The sequence below is a fragment of the Syngnathus scovelli genome, chromosome 3, assembly GCF_024217435.2.
Source record: "Syngnathus scovelli strain Florida chromosome 3, RoL_Ssco_1.2, whole genome shotgun sequence".
Lineage (NCBI taxonomy): Eukaryota > Metazoa > Chordata > Actinopteri > Syngnathiformes > Syngnathidae > Syngnathus > Syngnathus scovelli.
This window is the reverse complement of record NC_090849.1, coordinates 2,378,157-2,394,307: the sequence shown is the minus strand read 5'-3', so window position 1 is coordinate 2,394,307 and position 16,151 is coordinate 2,378,157. Positions and strand designations below refer to the sequence as shown.

Here is a 16,151-nt window from a genome sequence, read left to right as displayed (position 1 = left end):
CTTTAGGAGGGACTCCCAGACTTCCCTCTCCCCAGCCACTTCATCCAGCTCATCCCGGGGGATCCCAAGGCGTTCCCAGGCCAGCTGAGAGACATAGTCTCTCCAGCGCGTCCTGGGTCGTCCCCGGGGTCTCCTACCGGTGGGACATGCCCGGAACACCTCCCCAGGGAGGCGTCCAGGAGGCATCCTGATAAGATGCCCGAGCCACCTCATCTGGCTCCTCTCAACGTGGAGGAGTAGCGACTCTACTCCGAGTCTCTCCCGGATGACCGAGCTTCTCACCCTATCTCTAAAGGAGAGCCCTGACATCCTGCGGAGAAAACTCATTTCGGCCGCTTGTATCCGAGATCTCGTTCTTTCGGTCACGACCCATAGCTCGTGACCATAGGTGAGGGTAGGAGCGTAAATCGACCGGTAAATTGAGAGCTTTGCCTTTTGGCTCAGCTCTCTCTTCACCACAACGGACCGGTACAGGGTCCGCATTACTGCCGACGCTGCACCGATCCGCCTGTCGATCTCACGCTCCATCCTCCCCTCACTCGTGAACAAGACTCCAAGATACTTGAACTCCTCCACTTGGGGCAGGATCTCATCCCCGATCCGGAGAGGGCATTCCACCCTTTTCCGATCGAGGACCATGGACTCGGATTTGGAGGTGCTGACCCTCATCCCGACCGCTTCACACTCGGCTGCGAACCGTTCCAGCGAGAGCTGGAGATCACGGCCTGAAGAAGCCAACAGCACCACGTCATCTGCAAAAAGCAGGGACGCGATGCTGAGGTCCCCAAACCGGACCCCCTCAACGCCTCGGCTGCGCCTAGAAATTCTGTCCATAAAAATTATGAACAGAATCGGTGACAAAGGGCAGCCTTGGCGGAGTCCAACCCTCACTGGGAACGAATCCGACTTACTGCCGGAAATGCGGACCAGACTCTGGCATCGGTGATACAGGGACCGAACCGCCCTTATCAGTTGGCTCGGCACCCCGTACTCCCGAAGCACCCTCCACAGAACCTCCCGAGGGACACGGTCGAACGCCTTCTCCAAGTCCACAAAACACATGTGGACTGGTTGGGCGAACTCCCATGCACCCTTGAGGATCCTGCCGAGGGTGTAGAGCTGGTCCACTGTTCCACGGCCAGGACGAAAGCCACACTGCTCCTCCTGAATCCGAGGTTCGACCTCCCGACGGACCCTCCTCTCCAGCACCCCTGAATAGACCTTACCAGGGAGGCTGAGGAGTGTGATTCCCCTGTAATTGGAACACACCCTCCGGTCCCCCTTCTTAAAGAGGGGAACCACCACCCCAGTCTGCCAATCCAGAGGCACTGTCCCCGATGTCCACGCAACGTTGTAGAGGCGTGTCAGCCATGACAGCCCCACAACATCCAGAGCCTTTAGGAACTCTGGGCGGATCTCATCCACCCCCGGGGCCTTGCCACCGAGGAGTTTTTTAACTACCTCAGTGACTTCGACCCCAGAGATTGGAGAATCCGCCTCAAAGTCTCCAGGCCCTGCTTCCTCAATGGAAGGCGTGTAGGTGGAATTGAGGAGGTCTTCGAAGTATTCTCCCCACCGACTCACGACGTCCCGAGTCGAGGTCAGCAGCACGCCATCCCCACTGTAAACAGTGTTGACGTTGCACTGCTTCCCCCTCCTGAGACGCCGGATGGTGGACCAGAATTTCCTCGAAGCCGTCCGAAAGTCATTCTCCATGGCCTCACCGAACTCCTCCCACGCCCGGGTTTTTGCCTCAGCAACCGCCGAAGCCGCGTTCCGCTTGGCCATCCGGTACCTGTCAGCTGCCTCCGGAGTCCCGCAGGCCAAAACGGCCCGATAGGACTCCTTCTTCAGCTTGACGGCATCCCTTACCGCCGGTGTCCACCAGCGGGTTCGGGGATTGCCGCCACGACAGGCACCAACGACCTTACGGCCACAGCTCCGGTCGGCCGCCTCAACAATGGAGGCGCGGAACATGGTCCACTCAGACTCAATGTCCCCCGCCTCCCCCGGGACGTGGGGAAAGCTCTGCCGGAGGTGGGAGTTGAAACTCTTCCTGACAGGAGATTCTGCCAGACGTTCCCAGCAGACCCTCACAGAGCGTTTGGGTCTGCCAGGTCGGACCGGCATCTTCCCCCACCATCGGAGCCAACCCACCACCAGGTGGTGATCAGTTGACAGCTCCGCCCCTCTCTTCACCCGAGTGTCCAAAACATGCGGCCGCAAATCCGATGACACGACTACAAAGTCGATCATCGAACTGCGGCCTAGGGTGTCCTGGTGCCAAGTGCACACATGGACACCCTTATGCTTGAACATGGTGTTCATTATTGAAAATCCATGTCGAGCATAGAAGTCCAACAATAGAACACCGCTCGGGTTCAGATCGGGGGGGCCGTTCCTCCCAATCACGCCCTTCCAGGTCTCACTGTCATTGCCCACGTGAGCATTGAAGTCACCCAGTAGAACGATGGAGTCCCCAGAAGGAGCGCTCTCCAGCACTTCCTCCAGGGACCCCAAGAAGGGTGGGTACTCTGAGCTGCTGTTTGGTGCATAGACACAAACAACAGTCAGGACCCGTCCCCCCCACCCGAAGGCGGAGGGAGGCTACCCTCTCGTTCACCGGGGTGAACCCCAATGTGCAGGCGCCCAGCCGGGGGGCAATAAGTATACCCACACCTGCTCGACGCCTCTCACCGTGGGCAACTCCAGAGTGGAAGAGAGTCCAGCCCCTCTCGAGAGGGCTTGTACCGGAACCCAAACTGTGCATGGAGGCTAGTCCGACTATATCTAGTCGGAATGTTTCTGCCTCGCACACCAGCTCGGGCTCCTTTCCAGCCAGAGAGGTGACATTCCATGTCCCAAGAGCCAGCTTCTGCAGCCGGGAATCAGACCGCCAAGGTCCCTGCCTTTGGCTGCCGCCCAGCACACATTGCACCCGACCCCTTTGGCCCCTCCCACAGGTGGTGAGCCCATGGGAAGGGGGACCCACGTTTCCTTTTCGGGCAATGCCCGGCCGGGCCCCATGGGCGAAGGCCCGGCCACCAGACGCTCGCCTTCGAGCCCCGCCTCCAGGCCTGGCTCCAGAGGGAGGCCCCGGTGACCCGCGTCCGGGCGAGGGAAAACGAAGTCCATTTATTTCAATCGTCATAAGGGGCTTCTGTGAGCCGTGCTTTGTCTGGCCCCTCACCTAGGACCCGTTTGCCATGGGTGACCCTACCAGGGGCATGAAGCCCCCGACAACATGGCTCCTAGGATCATAAGGGCACGCAAACCCCTCCACCACGATAAGGTGACGACTCACGGAGGGGCCTGCTACCCCTCATATATAAAAAAATAATTTTCTCAACAGAGTTACATGATTCACGAAAATGATACTTTCGACGGAAAAAAAACACGGAAATCCGCGGATCTGCGGAAAATTCTCATTCCTGATATTATGGATAGTATGTGTCCTCTGCATCCATTGCAGCCTGGTCATCCTGGAAGAGGGATCCTCCCATCTGTGGTCTCCTCAAGGTTTCTCATTTCCTCTAGTAGGAGTTTTGAGTCTTTCCTTACCCTCCTAGGGGTTTAAGATGAGGGGATGTTTGAGAATAATTGTCAATTTTTGCACATGTCGTCTTGAATGTTGTTAGCTACCTAAATAGATCCATCCATCCATCCATCCATCCATCCATCCATCCATCCATCCATCCATCCATCCATCCATCTTCTTCCGCTTATCCGGGGTCGGGTCGCGGGGGCAGCAGCTTTAGGAGGGACTCCCAGACTTCCCTCTCCCCAGCCACTTCATCCAGCTCATCCCGGGGGAACCCAAGGCGTTCCCAGGCCAGCTGAGAGACATAGTCTCTCCAGCGCGTCCTGGGTCGTCCCCGGGGTCTCCTACCGGTGGGACATGCCCGGAACACCTCCCCAGGGAGGCGTCCAGGAGGCATCCTGATAAGATGCCCGAGCCACCTCATCTGGCTCCTCTCAACGTGGAGGAGTAGCGACTCTACTCCTAGTCTCTCCCAGATGACCGAGCTTCTCACCCTATCTAAGGGAGAGCCCGGACATCCTGCGGAGAAAACTCATTTCGGCCGCTTGTATCCGAGATCTCGTTCTTTCGGTCACGACCCATAGCTCGTGACCATAGGTGAGGGTAGGAGCGTAAATCGACCGGTAAATTGAGAGCTTTGCCTTTTGGCTCAGCTCTCTCTTCACCACAACGGACCGGTACAGGGTCCGCATTACTGCCGACGCTGCACCGATCCGCCTGTTGATCTCACGCTCCAGCCTCCCCTCACTCGTGAACAAGACTCCAAGATACTTGAACTCCTCCACTTGGGGCAGGATCTCATCCCTGATCCGGAGAGGGCATTCCACCCTTTTCCGATCGAGGACCATGGACTCGGATTTGGAGGTGCTGACCCTCATCCCGACCGCTTCACACTCGGCTGCGAACCGTTCCAGCGAGAGCTGGAGATCACGGCCTGAAGAAGCCAACAGCACCACGTCATCTGCTAAAATCAGAGACGCGATGCTGAGGTCCCCAAACCGGACCCCCTCAACGCCTCGGCTGCACCTAGAAATTCTGTCCATAAAAATTATGAACAGAATCGGTGACAAAGGGCAGCCTTGGCGGAGTCCAACCCTCACTGGGAACGAATCCGACTTACTGACGGAAATGCGGACCAGACTCTGGCATCGGTGATACAGGGACCGAACCGCCCTTATCAGTTGGCTCGGCACCCCGTACTCCCGAAGCACCCTCCACAGAACCTCCCGAGGGACACGGTCGAACGCCTTCTCCAAGTCCACAAAACACATGTGGACTGGTTGGGCAAACTCCCATGCACCCTTGAGGATCCTGCCGAGGGTGTAGAGCTGGTCCACTGTTCCACGGCCAGGACGAAAGCCACACTGCTCCTCCTGAATCCGAGGTTCGACCTCCCGACGGACCCTCCTCTCCAGCACCCCTGAATAGACCTTACCAGGGAGGCTGAGGAGTGTGATTCCCCTGTAATTGGAACACACCCTCCGGTCCCCCTTCTTAAAGAGGGGAACCACCACCCCAGTCTGCCAATCCAGAGGCACTGTCCCCGATGTCCACGCAACGTTGTAGAGGCGTGTCAGCCATGACAGCCCTACAACATCCAGAGCCTTTAAGAACTCCGGGCGGATCTCATCCACCCCCGGGGCCTTGCCACCGAGGAGTTTTTTAACTACCTCAGTGACTTCGACCCCAGAGGTTGGAGAATCCGCCTCAGAGTCTCCAGGCCCTGCTTCCTCAATGGAAGGCGTGTAGGTGGAATTGAGGAGGTCTTCGAAGTATTCTCCCCACTGACTCACGACGTCCCGAGTCGAGGTCAGCAGCACGCCATCCCCACTGTAAACAGTGTTGACGTTGCACTGCTTCCCCCTCCTAAGACGCCGGATGGTGGACCAGAATTTCCTCGAAGCCGTCCGAAAGTCATTCTCCATGGCCTCACCGAACTCCTCCCACGCCCGGGTTTTTGCCTCAGCAACCGCCGAAGCCGCGTTCCGCTTGGCCATCCGTTACCTGTCAGCTGCCTCCGGAGTCCCGCAGGCCAAAACGGCCCGATAGGACTCATTCTTCAGCTTGACGGCATCCCTTACCGCCGGTGTCCACCAGCGGGTTCGGGGATTGCCGCCACGACAGGCACCAACGACCTTACGGCCACAGCTCCGGTCGGCTGCCTCAACAATGGAGGCGCGGAACATGGTCCACTCAGACTCAATGTCCCCCGCCTCCCCCGGGACGTGGGAAAAGCTCTGCCGGAGGTGGGAGTTGAAGCTCTTCCTGACAGGAGATTCTGCCAGACGTTCCCAGCAGACCCTCGCAGAGCGTTTGGGTCTGCCAGGTCGGACCGGCATCTTCCCCCACCATCGGAGCCAAACCACCACCAGGTGGTGATCAGTTGACAGCTCCGCCCCTCTCTTCACCCGAGTGTCCAAAACATGCGGCCGCAAATCCGATGACACGACTACAAAGTCGATCATCGAACTGCGGCCTAGGGTGTCCTGGTGCCAAGTGCACACATGGACACCCTTATGTTTGAACATGGTGTTCATTATTGAAAATCCGTGTCGAGCACAGAAGTCCAACAATAGAACACCGCTCGGGGTCAGATCAGGGGGGCCGTTCCTCCCAATCACGCCCTTCCAGGTCTCACTGTCATTGCCCACGTGAGCATTGAAGTCACCCAGTAGAACGATGGAGTCCCCAGAAGGAGCGCTCTCCAGCACTTCCTCCAGGGACCCCAAGAAGGGTGGGTACTCTGAGCTGCCGTTTGGTGCATAGACACAAACAACAGTCAGGACCCGTCCCCCCCACCCGAAGGCGGAGGGAGGCTACCCTCTCGTTCACCGGCGTGATCCCCAATGTGCAGGCGCCCAGCCGGGGGGCAATAAGTATACCCACACCTGCTCGACGCCTCTCACCGTGGGCAACTCCAGAGTGGAAGAGAGTCCAGCCCCTCTCGAGAGGGCTTGTACCGGAACCCAAACTGTGCGTGGAGGCTAGTCCGACTATATCTAGTCGGAATCTTTCTGCCTCGCACACCAGCTCGGGCTCCTTTCCAGCCAGAGAGGTGACATTCCATGTCCCAAGAGCCAGCTTCTGCAGCCGGGAATCAGACCGCCAAGGTCCCTGCCTTTGGCTGCCGCCCAGCTCACATTGCACCCGACCCCTTCGGCCCCTCCCACAGGTGGTGAGCCCATGGGAAGGGGGACCCACGTTTCGATTTCGGGCTATGCCCGGCCGGGCCCCATGGGCGAAGGCCCGGCCACCAGACGCTCGCCTTCGAGCCCTGCCTCCAGGCCTGGCTCCAGAGGGAGGCCCCGGTGACCCGCGTCCGGGCGAGGGAAAACAAAGTCCATTTATGTTTTTCATCATAAGGGGCTTGGGTGAGCCGTGCTTTGTCTGACCCCTCACCGAGGACCCGTTTGCCATGGGTGACCCTACCAGGGGCATGAAGCCCCCGACAACATGGCTCCTAGGATCATAGGGGCACGCAAACCCCTCCACCACGATAAGGTGACGACTCGCGGAGGGGCCTAAATAGATCTACCGGAGTCAAATTCCTTGTTTGGCATGCTCAAACTTGGCAAATGAAAAGATTTGATTTGATTTGAAAGATACTTTTACTTTTATTCTTAATACTTCTTTTATACTTCTTAATCTTTGTAATGTTTATTGTTAGGATTTCTTTTTTTATACTTATTTGCATTGGAAAGGGAGAAGCTCTCCAATTTTGTTATACATTTGCATTGTAAAATGACAATGAAGGGCATTCTATTCTATTCTATTCTATTCTATTCTATTCTATTCTAAAATATATATATATATATTGATTATAATAATCAGATCTTTGTGACTTGGTCATTTCAAAAGTAGCTCGCAAGCTGAAAATGTTTGGGCACCCCTGCATTAGACTCATCTGATATAGTTGAACTCACTGAACGTAACATGCATGGATTTGAATATAACATTGACCCTGATAGCAACTTCTTTAAGAATGTAAATAGCAATTGTGGTTATTATACAGATGACCAAATTAATGCCTAAATCAAGGACTGTCAATTATCCATTTTAATAGCAGAAGCCTTTACGCCAACTTTCAACATATTAAGGAGTACTTATACAATTTTAAGAAGCAATTCAATATTGTAGCTATTTCTGGATTAACTCCGAGAAGGGTGCAGATTTTGAGTTAAAAGGTTATGAACTCAAGTACAAGAGTAGGATGGAAAAAAGGGAGGGGGAGTGGCCTTGTTTGTAGACCAGAATCTCAACTTTTAGGTGATCGAAAATATGACTGTAACTATTGCTGATGTAATGGAATGTATTGCCATAGAAATCGACATGGGTGAAAAAAGAAATTTAATTGTTAGTTGTTCTGGCTCCAGCATTGACATTTTTAAGGACATTATGGAGGGATTATTTGCTAATACAAATCAGAAACTGAACTTCATCTGTGGTGATCTCAATATAGATCTTCTGAATCCCAACAAACATAAACAGACTGATGAGTTCTATGATACATTGTTTAGTATGAGTCTCTTTCCCATGATCACCAAGCCAAGCAGAGTAACATCACATTGTGCCATTCTCATTGATAACATATTGACAAATAGCTTGGAAAACAATATAATTAGTGGGTTATTGCTGAATGATATAAGTGACCATTTGCCTGTTTTTGCGGTTCATGACTGTGATTATAATAATGTAAAGGATGGAAGTAATGTTTACAGAAGGGTGAGAACATCAGAATCCCTGAGTGCTTTCAGAGCAGATCTATTGACGGAAGACTGGAATTGTGTGTATAATGAGTGTAATGTAGACATAGCATATGATACATTCCTAGAAAGATTTATGTCATTGTATGATAAAAACTGCCCACTAAAGCAATGCAATAGAAAGCATAAGTATACAGAGTCCCCATGGATCACAAAAGGTCTACAAAATGCCAGTAAAAAGAAAAAATCTATGTATCGAGAATTTATAAAGCATAGAACCATAGACAGAAATTAAATACAAAATATATAAAAATAAGCTGATGCAAATTATGAGGAGGTGCAAGAAGGAATATTACAGCAAGTTAATAGAGAAAAATAGAAACAATGGTAAAGGGATATGGGAGGTTTTAAACAGTATTATCCGGAAAGGATCTGCTAACACAAAGCATCCTGAACATTTCATGGATAATGACAAGACCATAAACAATGTGGAAGATGCGGTCAATGATTTGAATGCAGTTTTTGTGAATATAGGACCGAAATTGGCTGAGGGTATCAGTGACCTGTCGATAGAGCAGGCGAAAGCAGTAGGAGATGGTATTGAAATTAATCCAAGTTCAATGTTCTTGAGAGCGGTTGATGAGAAAGAAGTTTTAGATATTATCAAATCATGCAAAAATGATGTTGATATGGCCTTAATTAAGGAAATTGTTGATGGTGTGGTAAATCCTCTGACATACTACATCTGTAATTTGTCCTTTAAAACAGGTACCTTCCTAAGCAAAATGAAAACGGCGAAGGTTATCCCACTGTATAAAACAGGAGATAAACATCTCTCTACAAATTATATAGACCTGTTTCTCTAGTATGTCAATTCTCTAAAATCTTGGAGAAGCTTTTCATTATGAGACTGGATAGCTTCACTAAGATACAAAACTTGCTAACTGACAGTCAATATGGATTTAGAACAAATAGTCAAAGTCAAAGTCAGCTTTATTGTCAATTTCTCCACATGCCAAAGACACACAAAGAAACCGAAATTTCGTTCCCCCCTATCCCACGGTGACAAGACATGGCTCACAACAGACAAACAAGTAAACAAGTATAACAAAAGCGTGCTGAATAAATAAAGAATAAATAACACAACAATAAATAAATAAATAAGAGGAGCAGAAAAAAAAAAGGAGCAAGTGCGCGTACAGCAGACATTCCCGAAAATAGCGCAACAGTGCCACATGCTACGCAGAAGGGGGTAGCGAGTTCAGGGCCCTAACAGCCTGGAGAAAGAAGCTGTAGGCAAGTCTGGTGGTGCGGGAGCGCAGGCTCCTGTACCTCTTCCCAGAGGGCAGAAGGTCAAACAAAGAGTGAGCCGGGTGACTCACATCTCTGGCAATCGAGGTTGGCTTGCGGGCGAGATGGGAGGTGTAAATGTCCTTCAGGGAGAGGGGAGCGAAGCACCAATAATCTTACCAGCCGTATTCACTATGCGCTGCAGGGCCTTCAAGTTCTGTTCAGTGCAGTTACCACCCCAGACAGCGATGCAACTGGTGAGGACGCTCTCAATGGTGCCACGGTAGAATGTAGACAGGACTGCCTGAGGAGCACATGCACGCCTGAGCTTCCGCAGGAAGTACCTATTATTATTATTATTATTATGTTGTCCAGCGATCGAACATTCGCCAGAAGAATGGAGGGCACCGCTGGGTTGGCCGCCAGCCTGGCCCGGACGCCTCCGCGCTTGCCCCTCTTCTGCCTCCTCGCACACCGTTTCCGACGGCTCCCAACCGGGGGAGGAATAGCGGGTGAGGTCGGCGACGTTTCAGGACGTAGCAATAGATCAACAACTATGGCACTAATGGATTTGATGGAAGAAATAACTAATTGTATTGACAATAAGGAATATGCGGGAGGAGTATTTGTTGATTTGAAAAAAGCTTTTGATACCATTGACCATAACATAATATTGTATAAATTGGAAAGATATGGGATGAAAGGTGTAGCATTGAGCTGATTAAAAAGTTACATAACTAATAGACAACAGTTTGTTAAGATGAGTAATCATATATCATCATGCCTACACATTACCTGTGGAGTCCCTCAGGGGTTAGTGCTGGGCCCCGTATTATTTATTTTGGACATAAATGATATTTGTAAGGTGTCAACTGTCTTTAAATGTAATATTTTTGCGGACAACACCAACATCTTCTGTTCTAGAAATAACTTAAAGAAACTATTGGAGACTATTACAACTGAATTGTCCAAACTAAAAATATGGTTTAACATTGATAAATTCTCATTGAATGTAGACAAAACAAAACTGATGGTATTTGGAAACTGTAAAATAGATACACAGGTTCAAGTAACAATAGATAATGTCAATATTGAACAAGTTTATGAGATAAAAAATTTTAGGAGTAATATTAGACAATAAATTATGTTGGAAACCTCATACAAGATACGTTAGAACCAAAGTAGCAAGGAGTATTGCAGTATTGTGCCGTGCCGTGTATTGTTGTCTTCTCTTATCGTATTTGACTTCCTGTGTGGAGATAAGGGGAAATGCATACAGAAGCACTTTAAAATCATTAATTATACTACAGAAAAAAGCTATGAGAATTGTACACAAGGTTAGATTTCGAGATCATACAAATAATTTGTTTTCAAAATCAAACGCTTTAAAGCTAATGGACTTATTCAAATTTAGACTGGCACAGATAATGTATCGAGCAAAGACTCAAAAACTCCCAGGGAACATTCAAACATTATTTATTGAAAAAGATAAGGGATATAATTTGAGAGGAAAATGTAACTTTGATAAGGGGTATGCTCACATCAATCTCAGGAGCAGGTGCATATCATCCTATGGAGTAACTGTGTGGAATGGGCAAGAAGATAAAATGAAGGAAAGCAGAAGTTCTATTTAAAACAAATTATAAAGGAATGATAATTGCTAATTACCAAAATGAGGAAAATGAAGGTGACTACTGTCAAACGTTTGGATTATAAGATGGTTTTGTTGTTTCCTCTTGTTCTTTTGCAGTTTAATGTTCTCACTTGGAACTAAGTGATGGATAGGGGTAGTACATGATAAGCTTAGGCTTCTTCCTACTCCTTTTCGAACAGTGATGTATATTGTTTGTTGTTTGTTTTTTGTTGTTTGTTTTTATTGTTTTTTATTCTTTAAATCATGTTCGAAATAAAGATTCATTCATTCATGCATGCATTCATTCATTCATTCATTCGTTCATTCATTTATCCGATTATCCAGAGAAATGGCAAACGCAACACGTTATGGGCCCAGGCGGGATATTGGAGTTGATCTCGGCACATGAAGGGCCGATGGTTAAAGGGCTAGAGAGATCCCTTTTTTTTTTTTCAATTAGAACGGAATTTGATAGAATGTATAAAGTGAACACATTTGCCGCATTGGAAATTAAAAATGGACACCGATTACTAAGAATAAAGCTGAAATGAAATGCCAGTTTATCGATCGGGTCCCGCACGAAGCCAAACTGGCGGCGCCATTACTGTGACGTCACAAGTTGTACATCTGGATGTCAACAAACCCAAACAACATGGCAGATGATAGCGACAGCTCCGTTTCTAACGGCAATATTAGCATCATTTTATCCGATTCAGATGGCTCGTTGCAGTCAAACTCGTCTGTGCGGCAAATTTAAATGATATTTTTCAGAGCAACAGCTTCCTTTTCGTTGTTTCGAGCGTCAATTTATATTTATAAGCCCATAAACTAACTAAAACCGATTTATACATATACCGGTGTCTCTAGCCCTTTAAGACTGTATTTTGAAAGAGACAAAACAAATTGTGAGCTGTGGGAAGCAAAATGCATAGGACAAATGCAGCTGCAAGGACTAAAGGAGACTATTTTGATTAAATTAATTAGATTAGATTAGATTAGAAAAACAATTTACTCAAGGCCAAGCAAGGCCAAACCAGTGTGAAACGGTTCAATGGAAAAGCAACAAAAGTGGTGAAACTCTCCATCCTTGCTTGTGAGAAATTTTGCATTTCAGGGATTTTATACACAGTCTGCACACCTGTTTCCAATTCACTGGTTGATCTTTTGAATGTTCCAAACAAGTGTTTTATCTTTTTTAGTATGCCTCAACTTTTCCAGTTTTTTGTTGCCCCTGCCCCAGGTCTGTGTATTAGAGGAATCAAAGTCAAAAGAGAATATTTGAAAAATAAACAATAGCATTAATCACTTTCAGCATTCTTTGTTGCATATTTAAATGAGTATAGGTTGAGAAATAGTTGCAAAACATTTTAATGAACATTTTATACAATGTTCCGACTTCATTGGAATTTCACTTTGTACTTCTCTGTCTCACCTTTGAAAAGGGTTGCGCTATTATTTAGTCAAATCATCGCACAATTAGGAAAAAAAATACACTAACTATGGCAAAAGAAATAATGACTATTCGAAATTGAATGAGTCACTTATGATTTAGTGATATATTTGCATGACTTCCATGCAAGGTAGACTATATGGATTTATTCCCAGTGAAGTTGTGAATTTGAGTGTGAATGTGTGTCTGTCTCTATGGGCCTTGTGATTAACTAGCAATCAATCCAGATCCAGTCTACCATTCACCTGTAGTTAGCTTGAAATGGTCCACCTCCCCACCATTCTGACAAGGTTAAGTGGTGTAGAAAACGGATGAAATTAAATGATGAATGTTATCACCCGTCCCCCCGTTATCCGCCATCTTGTTCAGTCTCAACATGACTTCAATTTTATATATTTTTAAAACAAATCATATAACAGTTGGGTTGAAAGATTTTCCAATTACAAGCCTTACTATAAACAACAAGAAAAAAGTTCAATTAAATGAAAGTTCGATGTTGACTGAACTTACTGGTAAAGGAAAAGGTTTTCCATTGACCTTTATACAGAGACTGGTTGGGAAAATGTCTTCTTGTGGGCAACTTGTCTCAGACAAACAAAACCTGACAAAAGACAACAAGACAAAATAATATTAATATTGTCATTTAAGTCAAAACAGTTCAGTGGAGGCACAAACCAAACAGTTATTTAAAAATGAAGGATTGTACCTTAAGTGTGGTCTCCATACTTACATTATAGTAGAGGGGGAAACTGTTAGAAACCCAGTTAAGTCATTTGCATGTTTTTTTCTTAAGAAAAGAAAATGTTTGAAGGTAAGGGCTGAAATTGTGTCAAGACTGTCAAAATCAGTCCTGAATTGCTGAGATAAGGCACTGTTACACCTTGTCACATACCCAGAGTTTTTGGGGGAAGGGGCTAAAACAAATGGCGCAACCAAGCCTATGACGCGAGACGACTCCCGCCAACCATTCTCCTCCCCCGCTATATACTGTAAGTACCAAGTGCTAAGGCTAGGGTTTTTTTGTCTTTTTTTTTTCATTGAAATCACATATTCAGAGATGATCTCATATATCAAATCTGATATTATTTTGTAGTGGTCTTGACTGACACAGAATGAAATATGTTAATAACGGGTGGCATATAAACATATTTCACACATACATTCTATCTCATTACTATCTAGCCAAGCTCACAAATCAGAAGCTACATGTTATTTATGAACAGTTCACAAAAAAATCAGCTTTAAGTTGAGAGAGAGAGAGACAGAGAGAGAGACCCAGAGAGACAGACAGACAGAGAGACAGACAGACAGACAGACAGACAGACAGAGTGTGAGAGATCGAGAGAAAATACAATAATGTAGTAACACTTAAAGGAGCACAAGATGACATTTCGACCATTATAAAACCGACTTACAACCTGTTGAATGGTACCGTTGTGATGGCCTGATCGCGTCTGTATCGCTTTTACTAGCCCACCAAAAAATTGAGGACGGTGGCAGGAAACCTGCCACACGAAAAAGTACAAATGTGCTTACATGCTTAATGGGCTGGGGACCAGTACCAGATTGTGGATCATTTGGTACCAGGCCACACAAGAAACAATAAATAACTTTTATTCAGCTCAGTGGCCTAGTAGTAGAGTGTCCGCCCTGAGACTGGAAGGTTGTGGGTTCAAACCCCGGCCGGGTCATACCAAAGACTATAAAAATGGGACCCATTGCCTCCCTGCTTGGCACTCAGCATTAAGGGTTGGAATTGGGGGGTTAGATCACCAAATGATTCCCGAGCGCGGCACCGCTGCTGCTCACTGCTCCCCTCTCCCCCAGGGGATGGATTAAAATCACATGGGGATGGGTTAAATGCAGAGGACAAATTTCACCACACCCAGATGTGTGTGTGACGATGATCATTGGGACTTTTATAACTTGCATTATTTCCATTTTATTTATCAAAGTCTGAACGATCTTTTATTTTGAAAAATGAACCGGATTCTCTCCTACTCCTCAGTGATGTGAATATAACAACATTACTCATGTTATGTTGTTGTCGCAATGTTATGAAGACGCTGCTTGTTAAGTTACATACGAGTACACCGTGGATTCACGTTTATTATTATATTATACTGGGGTGTTCAAATACAGTATTTCCGCCATGGAACTAAGGGTGAAAAGATGTGTTGGGAACGTGGTGTTTAAGTGGGCCAACTCCCACCAGTTTCAATTTCGCTGAGTGCGTAGAAGGTAGACAACTTACTAAGCCTTCACAAATCATTACTGTCAGCCCAATGACAACCTGATGGCAAACCAGTTAGTAATTCACACACTGAACGCACTGCCACAAGCAGCACTTAACTCAGTCTCCATGAGGACCAAGCTGCTTTGACCAGCTAACCCAGGGATGGGCAAACTACGGCCCGCGGGCCACATCCGGCCCACGGGACCGTTTAATCCGGCCCGCCAACCCTAAATAAATTGTATTATTAAAAATTTTTTTTTGGGTCATTTTGCCTGCAATGACTGCGTTTTCCCAGTAGATGGGGAACCACTCGCCTGCGCATTTACTACCGGAAGCCGTGTCAGAAAGTTCGGTGCACACTCACAAGTGCGCGTACGTACTCAGTAGTACGGAAATGGCGCACTCGCGCTCTATTTGTATCAGTGCCGAATTTAGAGCGTGGGCTGTGACGACAGCATTCTTGTAATTTGCGCGCCGAGCTTTCGGATACAGTTTTACGCTAAAGCCACCCACAAACCTTCCCCTGGAATCCTTCCATTAAAATCAAAGTCAAAGTCAGCTTTATTGTCAATTTCTCCACATGCCAAAGACACACAAAGAAACCGAAATTTCGTTCCCCCCTATCCCACGGTGATAAGACATGGCCCACAACAGACAAACAAGTAAACAAGTATAACAGCATGCTGAATAAATAATGAATAAATAACACAATAAATAAATAAATATATGAATAAATAAGAGGAGCAAAAAAGGAGCAAGTGCGCGTACAGCAGACATTCCAGAAAATAGCGCAACAGTGCCGCACGCTACGCAGAAGGGGGTAGCGAGTTCAGGGTCCTAACAGCCTGGTGAAAGAAGCTGTTGGCGAGTCTGGTGGTGCGGGAGCGCAGGCTCCCGTACCTCTTCCCAGAGGGCAGAAGGTCAAACAAAGAGTGAGCCGGGTGACTCACATCTCTCGCAATCGAGGTTGCCTTGCGGGCGAGATGGGAAGTGTAAATGTCCTTCAGGGAGGGGAGCGAAGCACCAATAATCTTACCAGCCGTATTCACTATGCGCTGCAGGGCCTTCAAGTTCTGTTCAGTGCAGTTACCACCCCAGACAGTGATGCAACTGGTGAGGACGCTCTCAACGGTGCCACGGTAGAATGTAGACAGGACTGCCTGAGGAGCACATGCACGCCTGAGCTTCCGCAGGAAGTACAGGCGGCGCTGAGCTTTCTTTGCCAGTGACGAGGTGTTTGCGGACCAGGAGAGGTCCTCACTGATGTGCACCCCCAGGAACTTGGTGCAGCTCACCCT

At 47.8% G+C, this 16,151-nt stretch overlaps 1 protein-coding gene across 1 annotated transcript in view; it reads right to left on the bottom strand.

The window, feature by feature from the left end:
- Window positions 1-16,151, bottom strand: part of LOC125993628 (E3 SUMO-protein ligase PIAS2) — a 269,499-nt gene that overhangs the window by 169,205 nt on the left and 84,143 nt on the right. Inside the window, exon 7 of the mRNA XM_068650121.1 lies at window positions 13,128-13,218. Within this exon, the coding sequence (XP_068506222.1) occupies window positions 13,128-13,218 (91 nt within the window). The remainder of the gene's footprint in view (window positions 1-13,127; window positions 13,219-16,151) is intronic.